At 32.7% G+C, this 19,754-nt stretch overlaps 1 protein-coding gene across 2 annotated transcripts in view; it reads right to left on the minus strand.

Annotated features, from left to right (window-relative positions):
• The window catches only part of PDCD4 (programmed cell death 4), a 27,560-nt gene that overhangs the window by 5,776 nt on the left and 2,030 nt on the right, over window positions 1-19,754 (minus strand). The window contains exons 2-9 of one of the 2 annotated variants that reach the window (XM_017499679.2): window positions 17,817-17,856; window positions 17,521-17,625; window positions 12,013-12,315; window positions 10,443-10,537; window positions 8,338-8,451; window positions 5,900-6,121; window positions 4,185-4,282; window positions 3,120-3,234 (exon numbers count right to left, since the gene is read on the minus strand). In XM_017499679.2, coding sequence (XP_017355168.1) covers window positions 3,120-3,234; window positions 4,185-4,282; window positions 5,900-6,121; window positions 8,338-8,451; window positions 10,443-10,537; window positions 12,013-12,315; window positions 17,521-17,563 — 990 coding nt within the window. In that variant the 5' untranslated portion in view covers window positions 17,564-17,625; window positions 17,817-17,856. The remainder of the gene's footprint in view (window positions 1-3,119; window positions 3,235-4,184; window positions 4,283-5,899; window positions 6,122-8,337; window positions 8,452-10,442; window positions 10,538-12,012; window positions 12,316-17,520; window positions 17,626-17,816; window positions 17,857-19,754) is intronic. The other variant, XM_017499680.2, reaches the window with a different exon arrangement.

Below are 19,754 nucleotides of genomic sequence, written 5' to 3' on the forward strand. Positions count from 1 at the left end.
TTTCCATATAGTCTCTCTTCTCTACAACTGAGAATTGAAACTCATTATCTAAAATGCTCAATAATTCCATTTCCAGCTGTAGCTAAAGAGACAAGTCTTGATTTTCCTGCTCAAACTTGAACATCTTGAAAAAGTGGGAGTTTTCCAGCACAAGAGCTTCAACTAGGAATATTTCTCCCTATATGCTATTTTATCTAGTGGGCATATATCTACTTGGCTGAATGTTGAATGTTGGCTGACTGAATTTTTTAAAAATCCTATTTAAGTATCCTGTGCTTCCAACTTCTATGATGTATTTTCATAAAAGGTAAAGTAAAATTTAATTGCTGTCATGCTTATGCTTTAGGATTAATATTTACATGTAAATATGTATTGTAATATTTACATGTAAATATTTAAAGCATAGCATTTGAATATTTTTACTTTATAATTACAAATTAATAGTTGTGCGTCGTTTAATAGGGATACATTCTGAAAAGTGTGTTAGATAATTCTGTCATGGTGTAAACATCATAGAGTATACTCATAAAAACCTAGATAGGATAGCCTACTACACACCAATGCTATCCTATCTAGGTTTTTGTGAGTATACTCACAAAAACATTGTTGAAAGATCTTAAGACCTAAATAAATAGAATGATATCCCATGGTTATGATTAGAAGACTTAATATTGTTATGATGGTAATACTCTAATAGATTATGATAATAATCTAATAGATTTATATGGTATAGCCTATTGCTCCTAGGCTACAAATCTGTAGAGCAGGTCACTATATTGAATAATATAGGCAACTGGAACACAATGGTATTTGTGTATCTAAACATATCTAAACATAGAAAAAGTACAGTAAAAATACAGTATAAATGATTTTTAAAATGATACACCTGTATTGAGCACTGGATATGAATAGAGTTGTCAGGACGGAAGTTACTCTGGGTGATTCAATGAGTGAGTGGTTAGTGAATGTAAAGGCCTAAGACATTACCTATATATTACTATAGACTTTATAATCACTGTATACTTAGGCTCCACTAAATTTATGAAAAAATAAAGTAACTGTACTACAACATTACAACTGCCTCCATATCACTCAGTGATAGGAATTTTCCAGCTCCATTTATAACCTTATGGGACCACCACCATCCCATGCAGTCCAGTCCATCATTGACCAAAACATCATTATGTGGCACATGACTGTACTTGTTATTCAAGTTACATTACTTAGTTTTAACATTTGTTACATAACTTTAAAAGTATTAAAAATATCTCCCATCAAATGCCATGCACTTCTCTGAGAATGATAAATTATAAATACATTTATACATTTCTAAAAGTCTCCTTTGATCCAACCCTTCCGTAAGTGAATATCCAAATGATGTCAACCTCAAACTCATACACTGGTAGTTTTATTTCCATTTTCATCTTGTCAATTTTTTTTGAAAGAGAATTCACACACCATAAAACATCTTGTCAGTTTCCAAAAATATTAATTTTGAAGAGTATTACCATCATAACAATATTAAGTCTTCTAATCATAACCATGGGATACCACTCTATTTATTTAGGTCTTAAGATCTTTCAACAATGTTTTGCAATTTTCAGTGTACAAGACTTGTATTGGTCTTGTTAAATTTATTCTTAAGTGTTTTATTTTTTATGCTACTGTAAATGCAATAATTTCATTTCAGATCATTCATTCCTACTGTATATAGAATTGAATTTTGTGTACTGATCTTGTATCCTTCAACCTTTCTGAATTCATTTTTTAGTTAATGGTTTGGTTTCAGTTTTGGGGAGCTAAAAAATGCTGTATATTAACTCAGATTTTCTGTATATAGATCATGTTATCTGGGAATACAACTAGTTTTGTCTCTTCCTTTCCAATCTAGATGCCTTTTATCTTTCCTGCCTTAATTGCCCTGGCATCTTGACTATTTTTATACTTCAATTTTTCTAATAACTGTTTAATTATTTTAAAACAGCTACTGCAACCATGACATTACAATGACTTATCTATTTTAACATATATAAAAGCAAAACAGCCAAGGCTCTGACTATATTTTGAAGTCCTTAACACTTAAGCTAGATACACACACACACACACACACACACACACACACACACACACCCTCATTAAAAGACTAAAAATCAAAATTATAGTTACACGAAAAGATTATACTCAAAAATCAGAAGCACATGAACTACAAATCTTCTAGCTTCATGCCTTTCCTTAAAGAGATCTGCAGATAAGGAGTATTGTTTTTTGATTTCTTGTCATAGAATACCACATTACAGCCAGAAAACAAAAAAATCGGTAAGTAATAAATCTGACATTTTAATGCAATAAATTTTTTTTTTTGTTTTTTGTTTTTTTGTTTTTTGAGAGAGAAATTCTTGCTCTGTCACCCAGGCTGGAGTGCTGTGGCACAATTTCAGCTCACTGCAAACTCTGCCTCCTGGGGTCAAATGATTCTGGTGCCACGGCCTCCTGAGTAGCTGGGATTACATGGTGCATGCCACCAGGCCTGGCTAATTATTTTGCATTTTTAGTAGAAATGGGTTTCACCACGTTGGCCAGGTTGGTCTTGAACTCCTGGCCTCAAGCAATCCACCCGCCTCAGCCTCCCAAAGTGCTGGGATTACAATCAATTACTTTTTCTTTCAAAACATGCATACAGGTAGTGAACATCCTCACAAAAATCTAACATTCTGATCTACTCTAGTGCTCATAATTCCTAACTTATGATTTAAGACTATCTAGTTTCAAATTGCTCAGATAAGAGCATATTTATTGAATAGCTAAGACAGAAAATCTCATTTCAACAGCATTTAAAAATTATTTAATAATAATATAAGAAAAAGATGTTAGGCATTCCTTTGAAGTTCACAGATAGCTTGCTTATAATTATTCATGAAAGCCCTTTTAACAGTATCGTTTTTAATCATACAATTTATAAGAGATTATAAAGCCAAATGTAAAAGAATTATTTCATTTTCAAATTGCAGCTGTAAAACCGAACTTAATTTTTGTCTATAAAAATACCAACTAGTCGCCACAATTTATTTCTCTCAGAGGAATATATATGAATTAAGTTAAAAACAATACTCAATCATTACCTCTTTAACAAGGTGATTGACAGATTGCTGCCCACCTCCAGAGCCCCACACATTATCTTTACGCTTTCCACCTTTAGACATACTCAGAAGCACGGTGGCCTTATCCAGAGCAGCTCTACAGAGAAAGAAAAGAATTTAAGTTTGATAGCTGGACATACCTAAAGTTTACCAAATTATGGATAAAGCTGACAAAATCCTATATGGCCAAAATCTTTCACATAACATAAAAGCAAAATCAAATTCAAAACACTTTTTCAAAACAAAAAGGAGCAAAAAAAGTTGATTGTCACGTTAATATTCTCATGCTCTATTTGATTTCTCATTCAAGAAAAATCAAAAGACATAACTTTTGATTTTTCTTGAATGAGAAATGAAATAGAGCATGAGATATTACTGATCTACACACTGAGAAGAAACACTTCACATATAATTAACTTTCACCTAGATCCATGCCTTCCTACCCAGGGAGACCATTCCTCTATGATCTGAAGTAGCCCTAGAAAATTAAGTTTGAAACCTAAGACATGGCTAAGGACGTGGACTTAACAAGAAGTTAAGAAAAATCATACAGCGTAACTTCCAAATATCACATTTAGATATACCAAATATCGTATTTATTATACTGAGTGACAAGTGAAAAAGACATTTTCTGACTAAGATTTCTACAGTAGATAAATACAAAACTGTAAATGAGGCCTTTCTGTTAATGACCATCTTATTAGAATATTATACTACTTACTACGGAATGTTAGAACCTGAAAAGGGAACTTAAAGATCTGTCCAATGGTTTTGTTTTATAAATAAAGAAACTGAGGCCCAAAGAAGAGGGGCTTGACATGAAGGTAATAATGAGTTAGCTAAATTCCAAAACTTTTGCGTTATAGTACTGTCCTCTTCCTGGTAAATCATGCCAACAATTTCTCCATTTTGTTTTAACAGTGGAGAATACAGACAAGTGACAAACAGATGTACAGAGTGTCTGATTAATGCAAGAGTCATTTCAATAGGATCCTGTAGAATTTTCCCTTATTTTGAAATTCTAAGTAGGAAAAGTAATTTACTTACCTAGCCTGTACACAATCTACAGTTCCTTTGTAACTATCAATGTAGGTATTACATAAAATTCCATCTCCAACAGCTCTAGCAATAAACTGGCCCACCAACTGTAATAAGAAAAAGAAAGAGATATGTAAAAAAATCTAAAATAACTTTTATAGAACACAATTTCTAAATATATAAATGATAAAGACTGGGCAAACTACCAGTCAATACCTAAAAAAATGCTGGAATTTTTTTTTTTAAACCTAGTTAGTACCTGTTATCCCTGGCATACACTCCCACATCTTAATTTTCAAGTTAAGTACCAGAATGGGGGACACATCTGTTTTGCTCACTATTGAATCCCTAACACCCTGCACACTGCCTGAATATACAGTATATGATCAAAAACTATTTATTAAACAAATGACTTAAGGTCAAGTGAAGTCTTCTCTTCTTAAAAAAATGGGGCCAGGTGTCATGGCTCATGCCTGTAATCCCAGCACTTTGGGAGGCTGAGGTGGGTGAATCACTTGAGGTCAGGAATTCAAGACCAGCCTGGCCAACATGGTAAAACCCCGTCTCTACTAAAAATACAAAAATTAGCCAGCCACAGTGGCATGTGCCTGTAATTCCAGCTACTCAGGAGGCTAAGGCAGGAGAATCGCTTGAACCTGGGAGGTGGAGGTTGCAGTGGGCCAAGATTGTGCAACTGCACTCCAGCCTGGGCGACAAAGCAGACCCCATCTCGAGAAAAAAAAAAAAAAGGACTAGGTTCTCTCAAAAACTAATCAAAAGAATTTATTCTGTGGAGGAAAAAAGTTGTGTAGAAATAAAGTATATTCACAGCATTATTTATTATAAAAACTGGAATTTAGTGTCCAAAAAGAAAGGTATGGTTAAATGGTACATATATAAGATGGTATACTATGTGGCCATAGGGAAAGGTATTTACCATATTTTATGGTATGAGAAAAATCAAGTTTACAAAATAGCATACATGGTATGATTCCATTTTTTTAATTTAAAAAAATTAGGGATTTTTAAAAGCCATACATCGATATATACCCACAGACAGTAGAAAGGAAAACTTAACACCAGCAGTAGTTTTTGCTGGTCTTTCTTCTTTCTGGTTTTCTTTTTCAAAACTTCTATAACAAATATAAACTTATATAATCATTTTCTTAAAGTATGTGTATTGGTATAAAGAGGAAAAAATGTCTGTGTGTAGGATCACCACTCTATACCTCATACAGACTATTGTCTGTCATAACAGAAACAGTATTTAGGAACTGACCTGCCTATATTCTATTTCTAAATTAACGTTTAAGTGATTTTACTTTGATTAAAAACTTTTGACAATAGCAACAATTTCACGTTTTCAAAGCTACAAAAGGGAAGAGTCTTATTTATGCCTTTTTATAAAAAACATTAGCGAAGCATTCAATCATAACAACTACATTTTAAAAAACCTTAGCTGATAAAACCACCACATATAATAAACACTATATATATACATACAGCAAAAATAAAAATGACCTAAAAACTACATAGATCACAGGAAAAAAGTAGGCCGTAACATTAAATGTATAGAATGATGAAGACCAGGTTTAAAAACCAAAAGAACTAGGAAATGTGGGCCATCCCCTTCCATCTACCACAATTTCCTACAATCATGTATTGTTTCTCTAATTAGGAGTGTAGTAGTGGGAGGGAATGAACAAAAAGAGAATCATACAAACCTGTGGTGCTCTAGGAGTATCCAGTGCTAATTCAGGTAGATCTTTCAACAATTTATCAAATGATTTTTCCACATCACTTGTGCTCATTACTGTCCCACAAAGGTCAGAAAGAAGCTTAGATGTCATCTCTCTATGACTAGCCTTCCCCTCCAATGCTAAGGACACTGCCAACACCGGTACTCCACTTTTCATTTCACCAAGATTTAAATCTCTTAACATTTCCTATTCAAAAAAATAATTTAGAAACATTTTAAAAGAATATCACTACCTACAGTTCAATAAAATTTTATTGTTGAAAAATCAAGCTTTTATCTATATATCTGTCCCTCTTTGGAAATAATCAAAAGATACAGTCATACTTCAGGAGACAGGATAAATACACTATTCCCTGTGCATAAATTAGACACTGATCCACTTGTAAATGCCTTAACATCGCTAAATTAAAAAATGTGAAATACATTTAAATACTGTCATGGGTCACTTAATAACATGGATACATTCTGAGAAATTCATCATTTAGGTGAATGGCATATCCTACATGTAGGCTATACAGTACAACTTATTGCTCCTGGGCTACAAACCTGTACAGTATGTTACTATACTGAATACTGTAGACAACTGTAACACAATGGTTACCTATGTTAACACAGAAAAGATACAGTAAAAAGATTATATGAGACCACCAGTGTATATGCATTCTGTCATAGAAACATCATTACGCAGCTCACAACTCATCCATTAAACTATATAATATTGCGAAGATTGGTATTAGGAGTTAACTAACTTTCTGCCATACAATCTATTATTTCTAGAAATATTGTGTTATAAGAATTTGTGGACAAATTAACTTTACATTATCATAAGCTATTTATATTCTACTTCAAAGCCTTCTCTTGAAAGAAAAATTCACTTTACACTTTTGTATCAAGTTTAAAATGAGATCTTAAACAACTGTTTTTAAATGGGATTATTGATTTAAAATTCTAGGGTAAATTTAAAATTTCCTATTAGAAATATAATAGCTGCAGCTAATACTAATGTATCAGGCAGTATAATAGCCACTTTATTTATCTTAATACTCGAATAACCCTTTGAGTATTAAATGATCATACCTATCATACTCAAAGCACAGAATAGTTAGTAGCTGAGGGCACACAGCTGGAGTAGCCAAACTGAATGTGGAATACAGGCAGTCTGACTCTAGAAGCTCAATTCTAATTCAGTTACTAGTGTCCTCCTCTTTAATCAAAGTTTTCTTAGAATCTTTAAATCACGATATACTACTAAGAGAATGCCAGAACTATTTTCACAGCCACCTAACTGGCGTCCTTATTAGTAATCTCTTCCCACTCACTGCATTTCATCTTCTTTAACTGCACTTTAACAATTAATCCATTACCCTCAAACATGATACTCCTCTTTCCTGGAAAAATATCTTAACTGGCAAACTCCTCACCATCCTTCAGAGAGCTGAGAATCATGTCTACTATTGCTCTCTATTTTATGCTTTCCAAACACTACTGGCTAGCACTACGCAGTAATACGTACGTAGTATACAATTGGTCTTATGCTAGACAGGTAACAAGATTTCAACAGTCCCCTTATAGGGCTCAGTGAAATTTTTCCTCTATTACAGAATGTTTCACATACTTTAATAATCTGTTTACATATCATTTCTTTCACTTGACTGGGCTTCAAAAGGCAAGAATCACCTATTACAAATTCCTGCAGATGATATGTAATGAACAAATATTTGTCTCATATTAAAATCCTACAAATCCAAAGATACCAAACCTCACAGTATCAGACAAATCCAGAAAGTTCAGTCTAAATTTTAGAATATAAATGATCAAAGTCTTCTAAAGAGTTACAATTGTATTACTTTAATCAGTAATTCTAACTAGACCAATGGTTTTATTTTATTCTAGATTTACTTTATGAACAACTAATAATTATTCTTATGGTTTCTGTATATTCTTTTTCAAATATTTATTATTTGTGGTGGAGGTTTTTGAACAAAGTACAAAGAGATTTCACCCTACTTCTGAACACATTTGAAATAAATGTCAAAAAAAATGAAACTGTGTCAGGCATTCTTAACTGAGGTCCTTGAAGAGGTTTCAGGGGGCTCTTACAAGTGCCCTCAAACTGCTAAAATTATATCTTATAGATTTTACAAATTCATATAAATTACAAATTATCATTATAAAAATTATAAAAATATTGTGTGTCATTTTTCAGAGAAGAAAATGGCACATAACTCTCACCACATCCCAAATATATGCAATGAGATTTTATTTCATTTCCTAGAAATTCATTTATGCAAAAGAAAATGCTTAAATTTATTCAGTGACCCAAGATCATTCTAGATGTATTTTGCTTATGAAAGATTTTTCTCTCCTATATTAAATAAATTATACTTGCAAGTTTAAACCTACCGCAACTTCATTAGTATCTCCATGCTCAAAATATTCCTGTATGATTGGTGTTAAAGTCTTCTCAAATGCCCTTTCATCCAAAGGCAAAACTACAGTTTCATAAACACAGTTCTCCTGTTAAGAGGAAAAGGGAGCAAGAGTTATAAAAAATAAGATGCAAATAAACTGAAATTGTTGTGTAATTTTATTTTCCAAGTAGTTAATAATCCCCACTTAGCACAAGATAAAGACATGCTACATACATTGATCACTTATATAAAAATAGAATCCAGGCCAGGCACAGAGATTCATGCCTATAATCCTAACACTTTGGGAGGCAAAGACGGATGGATCACTTAAGGCAAGGAGTTCAATGCTAGCCTGGGCAACATAGCAAAACCCTGTCTCTACAAAAAAATTTTAAAAATTAACCAGGCATGGTAGCCTGCACTGTAGTCATAGCTACTCAGAAGGCTGAGGCAGAAAGATCTCTCAAGTCCAAGAGTTCGAGGCTGCAGTGAGCTATAATTCACTACTGTCCTCTAGCCTGGACAGCAAAGCTAGATCATCTCTAAAAATAATAATAATAAAAATAATAGAATGTATATGTCACTGCTCTTTTACAAAATCAGAATACAATTAAGCCAATATATAGAAATGAAGCAGGAACCAAAGCCTTCACGATTAGCATTGTCATAATAAAAAGTATAGCATAAAGATCAATGTTGTAGTGACACAAAACTCTCTAAGGAAAAAAGCACTGTTCATTTGAAATTTCAAAAAGAAGATTAACGTCCATCATCAAATCATTCTTCTCTCCCCTGCAAACAAAGCTGTGAAATGTAGTCCCCACTCCTTTCTATAAGGGGTATGTTCCAAACCCCCGCTCCAGAGGATGCCTTAAACCACAGATAGTACCAAATCCAATACTGTTTTTTCAAACTGATAACCTAGACAGCTACCATATGACGAATGTCTGAGTAGTGTATACACTGTGGATACATGCTGGACAACGGAATGGCTCACATCCTGAGCAGGAAGGAGTGGATGAAGCTGGGCAGCGGGAGATCTCATCACACTACTCAGAATGAAATGCAATTTTAAACTTATGAATTACTTCTGAAATTTCCAATTTAATATTTTCAAACTACAGTGGACCATGGTTAACTGAAACTGCAGAACGTGAAACCATGGATAAGGGTGGACTGCTATATTTGCAACTTGTGACTGCCTTCACCCTAAAAGCATATATTTGAAAGATTAACACATTTTTAGCAAAGATTCTACAGTTCTTCAATCCCACTGGTTTCATATTTTTCATATCCTCTTAGAAATATTTCCATGTCCAACTATTAGTTAAAATAGTTAAATACATACATACAACACATAATAAAAACAACCTAACATATACTCTTGACATTTTTCTGTCTAAAATTTCCATCACTGTGTCTTACCTTATGCAGAGACAGTTTTCAAAAAAAACATAATCATAACATTTGGGATTTGCTTCAAAATAATCCAAAACAGGGTGGGGAGAGGGGCCAACAGAAGGTGAAAAGAAAATGGAATGAAACAAGATTGCTTATGAGTTTATAATTATTTAAGTCTGTAAAGCTAAGAGAAGAGTACAAGCAGATTATACTGTTCGACTTAAAATTTTTTTCCATTAAAAAAATATTAAAAATTTACTACTCGATCTATTAAAAATTTACGTTTTCAGCATTATCTCTAAAAGAAAGATGCATATGTCCTCAAAACAAAATTTATTATATACTTACCATTCTAAACAGTAATATTTAAAAGGAACCTAATAGCTGTAACTCATAATATTCAAAAGATATTCTCAATTATCATTACTATGGAAACAAACTATATTAACAGAATTTCCTGAAAAATGGCCAAATTAATAATCCTAAATGAATTTGTAAAGAGTTTTTTTTGACTCACTTCAGAAACCAAGTGAAAATTATGCATGTATTATTGTCAGTTTCCTTAGTTTCCTAATTCAAAACATATATATATATATTTCCTAATTCAAACATATATATATATGTGTAACTACAAACATGAAGTCAAAAAAGTTTAGAAATATTTTAAATATTACAAAAAAAGCAAAGCACTGATACCTGGTCATCATCATAGTTAGGATCTTTCACATCTACCTCCTCCACATCATACACCTGTCCAGGTGTACCCCAGACACCTTTGCCTCCTGCACCACCTGAGAAAGTTTAGAGTTGAGAAAGAAAAAACACAAAGTTCATCAATTTTTGTTGAAATATAAAATAATCCTGAATATTCTGATGTTAAATAACAGCTAAAAAACTATTTAATGTCTGTTAGTTTTTTTTCCCAGTTTTTCCCCCAGTGGTTTCCTTTTTGTTCAGACCACTTTTTCAATAGTATTTCCAAAAAACATTAAATTGAAATAGCTTATAAAGTTAAAAACCAAAAAAGTAGATGCTTTAAAATAAAAGTGAACCCAAATAAAGATTAAAAAATAGCTATATTGAGGACCTCAAAGGAGACGGTATTGCAGCTGAGCTCTAAATTTTATTTGACATTTCTTGGGACCAAGACAAAAAGAAACATGCTGGGCCGGTAAAGCACAGAAAACTCAACCAGGGAAAAATTATTTAACAACAAAGGACAGTAACTACCATCAAATATTTTAAAGTCAAATACAGTAATCTTTAAACATAAAAGTACACATTAAACTATACAACTAGCAATATGTTATAAATATAGAAAAGAATTCGAATTGCTTTTTAAGAATTAACAGCCCTGAAAACTCTATTTTCTAAATACAAAACAACCAACAGAAGCTTAACAATTCCAACTTTCAAAGTTGCTTTTCTACATCAACTTACTGAAATGTTTTAAGGACCAATACACTACATTATTTTTTAAAGAACTTTTACGGTGTCACCAACATTTCTGTTTTTGGAGGTTTCTATTTTGTACCTTGCCATCAGACCAAAACAGAATCTGATAACTAGGTTTCATTTTTACATAAATAATGATTGCAGAGCCATTCAACAAAAATGATTTTTGAAAGATCACAAAAACATTTTACAAGAGACCTAGGCTATAAATTGAGATTCCCACCAGTCAGAAACTGATGAAATCATTAGACAGAATTCTTATTCAAAAAATATTTGTCTACCATGTGCTAGTCACTATTTCAGGCAGTAAAGATACAGCAGTGAAACAAACCAATCCATTACAGAACCCAAAATAAATAAAGAGAACTCAGAACCAGATCTAGGAAAATATTATAATTCAGATCTAGACATTATCAATCAAATATATATTTGTTATTAGTTGTAATGGACAAATTATTAAATAATAAGTATGATGGATTTCTGACTCCTTTCAAACTTAGAGAACATAAGCAAAACTCATAACAGTGAAAAACATCAGTGTATATTTTGCTGGAAATAAACTGTAACATTCCACTCAAGAAAATTAAATCTATTCAAACAAGAAAAAAGATCAGCCTAGAGAAAAAGTGAGATGGTCCTCACAGTATCACTAAGTAAAAATAAATACAAACTATAAAGACTTATATTATTATATATTATTACTGTTTAAATTTCTCTCATTCCTAGAACAAGGAAATTGTAGTACAAGAACCAGACAATTTTTTTTTTCCACTTGTTTATTTCCCATTTGTTGGACATGATATATACCAACCTTTCTTTGGTAGTCCCCTTCCTTTTCCAGATCTGGATCGCCTATCCAGCAACCTTCCCTTTGGACTAGTGGGCACAGTTACTCCACCTCTAAGGGCGTCACTCCCATTGTCGCTGACCGAATCACCTCTGCCAGAGTCCCGGGATGAGTTTTTCCTTAGTCGCCTTTTTGCCTTGGCATTAATTCTAGCTTCATTAATGGAGGATGCTGAAATCCAATTTCCATTTATTTCATTCTTAATTTCCTCAGTCCCAGTATTTTCTTCATCACCGGAAAAGAGAGAGTCACTTAAATTATCAGGATCTTAAAGAGAAAAATGAAGAAAGAAAATTCTAAGTATTTTAAGTAACTACTGTTTTACAGATATAGTGGTAAGTTAGATTAGGTTGAATCACATGACATTATCAATTTTGTAAGTAAACTACAGTCACATACTGGGAATTTCATCTACTTCAATCTAATAAACAACAACTAAATAAGATTACTTTTCACATTATCAAGAAAAGTAAACCAAGGCACTGAATTTTAACAAAGTTTACCGAAAGAAGCATGTTATTTCACGTGTTTAGATCATAAAATCTATGCTAACAGCAACACCAAATATAAAACCCTTAGACTTTTGTGAGCTGAGAGTTAAGCAACTGGAGACATTAAAAAAAAAAAAAAAGCATCTTGAGAAGAGAGATGAACTAATATTTATAGAATGCCTACTACTACTTATCAGGCACTGTGTTGAACACTCCATCATTTATCTGTGCTGAACACTCCATCATTTATTTATGCACAAGTTTGGCAGTTAATTATTATAACGTTGATACAGATAAGGAAACTAAAGCTGAGAATGTTTCAATGATTTGCCAAACATCCATAACCAGTTATAAATACTTTTATTAGTAATCCATAAGAGAATGAAAGGCATTTGGCAAATATTTAATCGCATATAATTGTGGAGCTGAACTGCTGATGCTTTACTGCCTTCAAGATAGATTTTGCTTTCAAGAAAAGCCATCATCTCAGTCCTAATTCATCTCCCTTAACTTTTCTCGTATTAGTCACCATCCTGAAAATCTTCCAGCCTATATAAAATTGATTCTTCTTAAAGAGATCAACATACTGGAGTTCTCAGTGCTTCCCCTACTTAGAATGTCACCCTCATTGTTCTTTCTAGTTATTAAAATCCTTTAGGATAATAGCCCAAGTCTTACTCCCTCCATTAAAACTTCCCCTTCAATTCTAGCTACAGTAACACTAATTGCTCACCTACTATTCATTCAACATGTCATGGAAATCACTTTCTTTTTATATACCAGTCTTTTTCTTCCAACTAAGTCATAAGCTTCAAAGGAGAAACCACAACTAGACTATATGTTCTTCTTTGTATCCCCATCACCTAGCACAGTGTCCTTCATGCTCAAATTCCACGGAGATCAAGTGGAGGCACTTGGCTTTGCCCTGAAAGCTCTTTATTTTTTTTTTTATTTTTTTTTTTATTATTTTTTTTTTTTTTGAGACAGAGTTTCGCTCTTGTTACCCAGGCTGGAGTGCAATGGCGCCATCTCGGCTCACCGCAACCTCTGCCTCCTGGGTTCAGGCAATTCTCCTGCCTCAGCCTCCTGAGTAGCTGGGATTACAGGCACGTGCCACCATGCCCAGCTAATTTTTTGTAGTTTTAGTAGAGACGGGGTTTCACCATGTTGACCAGGATGGTCTCTATCTCTTGACCTCGTGATCCACCCGCCTCGGCCTCCCAAAGTGCTGGGATTATAGGTGTGAGCCACCGCGCCCGGCCTCCTGAAAGCTCTTTAAGTCAGAAAGGCTACTGAATTAGCTAACACTGGGCCAGAGTTTTGTTCATTATGGTTAACTCAAATTAGAGCTGAATCACTCAAATCATTTTCTATATGCCTATAGATTATGGTAACATGTCAGGTCTATGTGCATGGACTTTAACATGTTTTAAGATAGGATGAAATCAAAAATTTTCAGCAACCTATAAAAAGCATGCATGTGTTTAAAGTCTTTACAATTCTTGACATACTTAGGAAGTTAGGAATGTTTTGTTTTTAACAAAATCATCAGAGACAAATTATTTCACTAGTTTCATAAGTAGTCTCCCTGACTCCACTATCCTAAATGGAGACTGATTTTCTCAAGCATGCCCTCACTGAAAATCCTTTAAAAGTATTCCCATTATGTCACGAAAAATGTAAACTCTTTACCTTGTATCTTAAGGTCCTTTATGATCTTGCCCCTGCTTACACCTCACCAGAATCACTGCTAACCACTCCCATGCTCAAATTGTCAGACCTTAGGTTAGATATCATAGGGAGGAGATGGGAGGGATTCATTTGGCAGAAGAATACAGAGTATATTACAAAAAAAGAAAGTATGAAGTGGGAGACCTACTAAGAAAATGTTTCAATAATTCAGTCACAAGCTAACTGGACCTGCTAAGAAAATGTTTCAGTAATTCAGTCACAAGCTAACTTAAAAATTTTAAGCAGAATGTATCTAGGATTAAAGAGAAATGAAACAATGCCTTAAAAGTTTTCGAACTGGTAAGAAATTGGTGTTAGGATGGTGTGTTTGAAGCATCATCATAACCATCAGTAGTAACTACAGACTTAGTGGTGTAGTGGTGGCAGTAGTAGTAGTACTGTTTCATCATTACATTACTACTGTCATCTATTAGATACCAGGTTCCATACTACCTGGTACCTATTAGATACCAGGTTCTATGCTAAGCACTTTACATATGTGGTCTATAAGCCTCAAAAAAACTCTAAAAAAAAAAAAAAAACCTGTTTATCCTCATTTTACAGAAGGAAGGTTTTTCACAGAGAAGTCACATATCTAGAAAGAATTATGGCTACGTTTCAAACCCATATTTTTAATCCCATATAACTACAGAAAGTAAAAAACTAGAATACAGCAGTGTTGACAGCTAAAGAGACAGAGATGAACAAGGGATTGAATGTAAAGAAAGATAAGCAAAAAATGATTAAGTGGAAGGAGGCAGAAAGATCAGTATCAGATAAATTAGATGACATTTTCTTGTAAGAGTGAATGGTTGAGAAAAAAGTTAAACATCTACCTGTAACATAGTGCTTTCATCACTGTACTACTAAGGTGAACCACAAAACTGGTGCAGAAGATACAGGACTCAGAACTATAATAAACGACCTTAAACTGTCCCTTGGAGTATTCAATTTAAATATATCTATTTCCCATAATTGAGTTTTCTTTTCTTAAACAATTTTAATATCCTTTCAAATATGTGTCTCTGCAGCAGTAAACATTCTCTCTCAGTATAATTTATATATTTGACCTTATAATTTTTAACCCATGTTTATATTAATTGCTTTTTTATATTTTGTTATTCATATTCACCTAAGTACTGGAGTTCCATAACCACTATTGAGCTGACTTTAAGAAAACCAAAATTAAAATGATAACCTAAGTACAGAATGTGATGATTTCAAAATTGTTTTCCACTGTGTACTAATTCCCTCTTTCTGAATTCTGACATCCCAATAGTATCCACTCCAATTGTATATGACCACAGCACCAGAAAATCACATTTTCAATTACTGGTGTCCAATGAGTGGCATAATTAGAATAACAAAATTACCACCATTTTCATGTATTACATACCTCATATGTGCTTCACAGATTTAACACACAAATCCTAACTGCAAATCTATACGGAGGGTATTTATATCCCACTTTTACACATGAGGAAACTGAAGGTCAGAATAAATAACCTACTTCCTCAAAGTAAAAAAGAGTGTGACTTGGACTATTTCCTATAGAAAGAATTTACTAAAAAGAGAGTTGGTCTTAGCCTATCCAAATATCGAAGAATAAGTGTTTTAAGGCAGTGCTGGACAGAAGCACCGAGAACAGGGTTAGAACTAGGTCTTACTGTAGATAGGAATCAAAAAGTATACGTCTTAAAGCTATGTTTCTACTTCTAATAGAACTACAATGCAAGCCACATAAGAAATTTTAAATTTTCCAGTAGCCACATTAAAAAGTAAAAACAGGTTAAATTAATTTAAATATTTTATTTAATCTAATATAACCATAATATCATCTCAACATCCAAACAACATAAAAAATTATTGAGGTTGTTGACCTTCCATCTCAACTCAGAGTAGCCACATTTCAAGTACTCCACATGTGGCCAAGCATAGTGGTACACATGCCTGTAATCTACCTACTGAGGAGGCTGAGGAGAGAGGATCACTTGAGCTCAGGAGTAATAACAACCACATGTAGCTAGTGGTTACCATACTGAACAGTGCAGAAAAGCAGCAATTACTTATATGTAAAATATATTATTAAACTATATTACCATCCCCATCTCAATTAAGTAGGTACACATTACCCATTTATAACCCTTAGGAATACTTACATAGCTATTGTATATAGCAGCACAGAAATGATCATTAATTACAGAAAAAATTTTTTAGCATACTTTAAACAGATTTGTAAATAAACAATGGTGAAGAAGCTTCAACTTCAATGTGTTTGTTCAGATCAAAGAAAACAATACACATTGTAAACAATAGTGAGTTAAGTCATTAAAGAAATAAAGATGTAGTATTTAGTCATGAAATAAAACAACAGAAAATAAAGAGCTTTCAATATTAATAAAATTATAAAGCAAAGAATTATCTAAAATATACCAATATGAACTGTTTTTACTATTCAGATATTGCATAATTCTAATAAACTTTCTGGGGAGATTATTCCGAAAACTATAAAGACATTTTAAGTTGTCTTGTGTTACTCACATCTGGTCATCTATTCCACAAAATTTTGTTCATTTTTACGATAACAACATGCTACTGAAGCACCAAGGATAATTAGGGAAAATACCATAGGTAATTTAGAGTATAAAAATTATTCATTAGGAAAGATATTAAAGATATCAATAAGTGTATATTACAGAAATCACTAACTAGCCTATGTGAAAATAAGTAGGCTCACTATTCTTCTCCATTCTGTACTGTATGCTTTATTATAAACAATGGAGAATAGGAATGTATGGAATGTGAAAAGATAGGCAGAAAAAGACATGCAATGAATTTCCATGAAAAGAATCACAAACTTGACTTTAAAAGTAATATAGCCTGTTTTCTCATAGCATGAATAAAACAATATTTAAAGTAAAGATAGTTTTTCTATCATGTTTTTACAAAATATGGAATGGCCTGAAGCTTCCTCACAACACAATCAAGGTTCAAGATATTCAGCCTGGGCAACATAGTGAAATCCTATCTCTATAAAAAATAAAAAATTAGCCTGGTGTGATGGCACAGGCCTGTTGTCCCAGCTACAGAGGAGGCTGAGGTGGGGGAAAATCCCTTAAGCTCAGGAAAGTCGAAACTGCATTGAGCCATGATCACACCATCACACCACTGCACTCCAGCCTGAATGATAGAGCAAGATCCTGTCCCAAACCAAAGAAAAAAAAAAGAAGAAAAGGATATTCTTACTCACCTGCAGGGTTTACATTCAGTATCTGCTCATTTTCTACATCCATTTTTCCTTAATTTCGTTTGCACTGATTAAACAAATTACCAAATGGAAATCTTCCTTCTGAATATGTTTTTTTAAAAGAAAAAAAGAAAGCTTTAACATCCTTTAAACTGATGTGATTTGGCTGAATTAAACTTACTTAAGCACATTGGAAGAAAAAAAAAATATACACATACACACACACACACACACACACACACACACACACACAATACTATTAAATAAAAGAGTTCACTTTACTTTGAAAGACAACTTACCCTAATTAACATTTGGTTCCAATCTTCTTGATAAATTTATCTAAGTCAAAAAAAACCCAGATGTTTGCTATATATGTTTACTTCAATTTAAAGAAATACACACACACATCCAAATCTTTTAGGAATACCAAGCCTCAAAATTAATCTGATATACATATATAGGAATATAAATACTGGATGCTGGATAGTTCTCTACCAATGAATTATGAGAACTACTCCAAAATAAAAAAAAATACACTTTTAGTTAATAAAGAATATCACATGATTGTGTTATTTTTCATATTATGGCATATCTGAAAGGCAGACATATTTGCCACTCATTACCTAGGTTTCTAATTACTAGAATAAGACTTTGAGATTGGGAGAAACTTTTAAAATCAGCTTTTTTGACAATATCATTTATATGAGAAATCCATTTTTTTTTAAATCTGATAGTCTCAGAAAGGAGTAAGTACAATGACATAAGCATCTCAGTATTTTAGGCCTCAGTTTCAAAATGGCCTAAAAATTATTAATTCTGAAAGGTTTGATGAAATCAGTTACCTTTCAGACAATTCACTTAGTGATACAGATCCAATAATTTTATATTAAAGAAATATCAAAAGTATTCAAAAAATATATTACTAGAAAGTGTAAGCAAATTAAGATTTCAGAGTCTCTCTAGAAGTATTTTTTAAATAGTGGTTTAGAGTACTTAAACATATGCTTAAGTCACATGATATTAAGTCCTTCCTGTCATTTACAATCATGTTACTAGCAGTCTTCTCTTCAGAGATATAAAATGCACAAATTAGTGAAAAGGCCTAATAAATTAATTACAGAAAAGCACATTTTTTTTTTCCATATAACATAACCTACTGTTAGATGTCATTTTAGGATAACAATGATACATGCGAAGCCTCTTGAGACTCAAAGGTGAAACTGACTTTTAAATTCCTCATTATAAACTATTATTTGTTAACATAAGTTCATAGCCCTTTTCTTCAGAAAAGGGTATTATTTTGTGAAACAAAAACAAATGGATCTTAGGTTAAAATTTTACGCTTCTTACTATGGCATAATCCTCAGACTAACATGCTATCTCATTGCTTGGGAACTTAAGAAAATGGTGAGATCATTCTCTAATTCTGTCTAGATTAAATTCATATATGATTCTTTATAATCACTTTTCAACGTAACTCCCACCAACTTTAGATTTGAAAAAAAAAATCTTAAAAATATGTATATAGAGATTCATACAGATACATGAACAAAAGTGGTTTGCAAATTTAAACATTTAGCATCCTTCATGGCTGAAAAGGCTACATTCTGTTTCAATTCCATGCATGAATTACCTATAAGAAAGGAATCATGTCATATGATGTGTTTGAGTTTTTTAGAGTTCTATTATAAAGTCTTTTTCATTCTTGATGAAAGTATAACCTTTGAGAGAATGTTTTCTGCAGAACCTAATAAGTGAAATGAATATAACTGATGTTTAAAAAGCCCTTTGCAATTCAAAAAGAATTTTACATGTATTATTTAGTACCTTACAGAACAATCTTCAGGTAGGTATTCCACTTTACACACAACTAAACAGATTCAGAGACAGTAGGTAACATGTCCAAGGACAAACAGCTGCTTAGTTTGAGCCAGGATGAGAATCTAGACCTTCGAAATCCAGTACTGTTTGCACAAGTTCAACCCAAGACTTTAATATCCCATAGGAAGATTCTTTTTTAGGGTTAAAGAAGTTTATTAAAACAGACTTCTGCTGTTAAATCAAACTTTTTAAAATGCTTTTTTCCAAACACTTAAAATAATTATTTTAAACTATTATACAGAAGGCATTCCATCAGACAAAGAAAACTGTCAGGAAATGAGTATCATTTCTTACCTAATAAAAACAAAGTTATCTTAAAAAAATGGGCAAAGTGCTGTGTTGACATACTTCTTTAC

Source organism: Cebus imitator, unplaced genomic scaffold (genome assembly GCF_001604975.1).
Source record: "Cebus imitator isolate Cc_AM_T3 unplaced genomic scaffold, Cebus_imitator-1.0 Scaffold259, whole genome shotgun sequence".
Lineage (NCBI taxonomy): Eukaryota > Metazoa > Chordata > Mammalia > Primates > Cebidae > Cebus > Cebus imitator.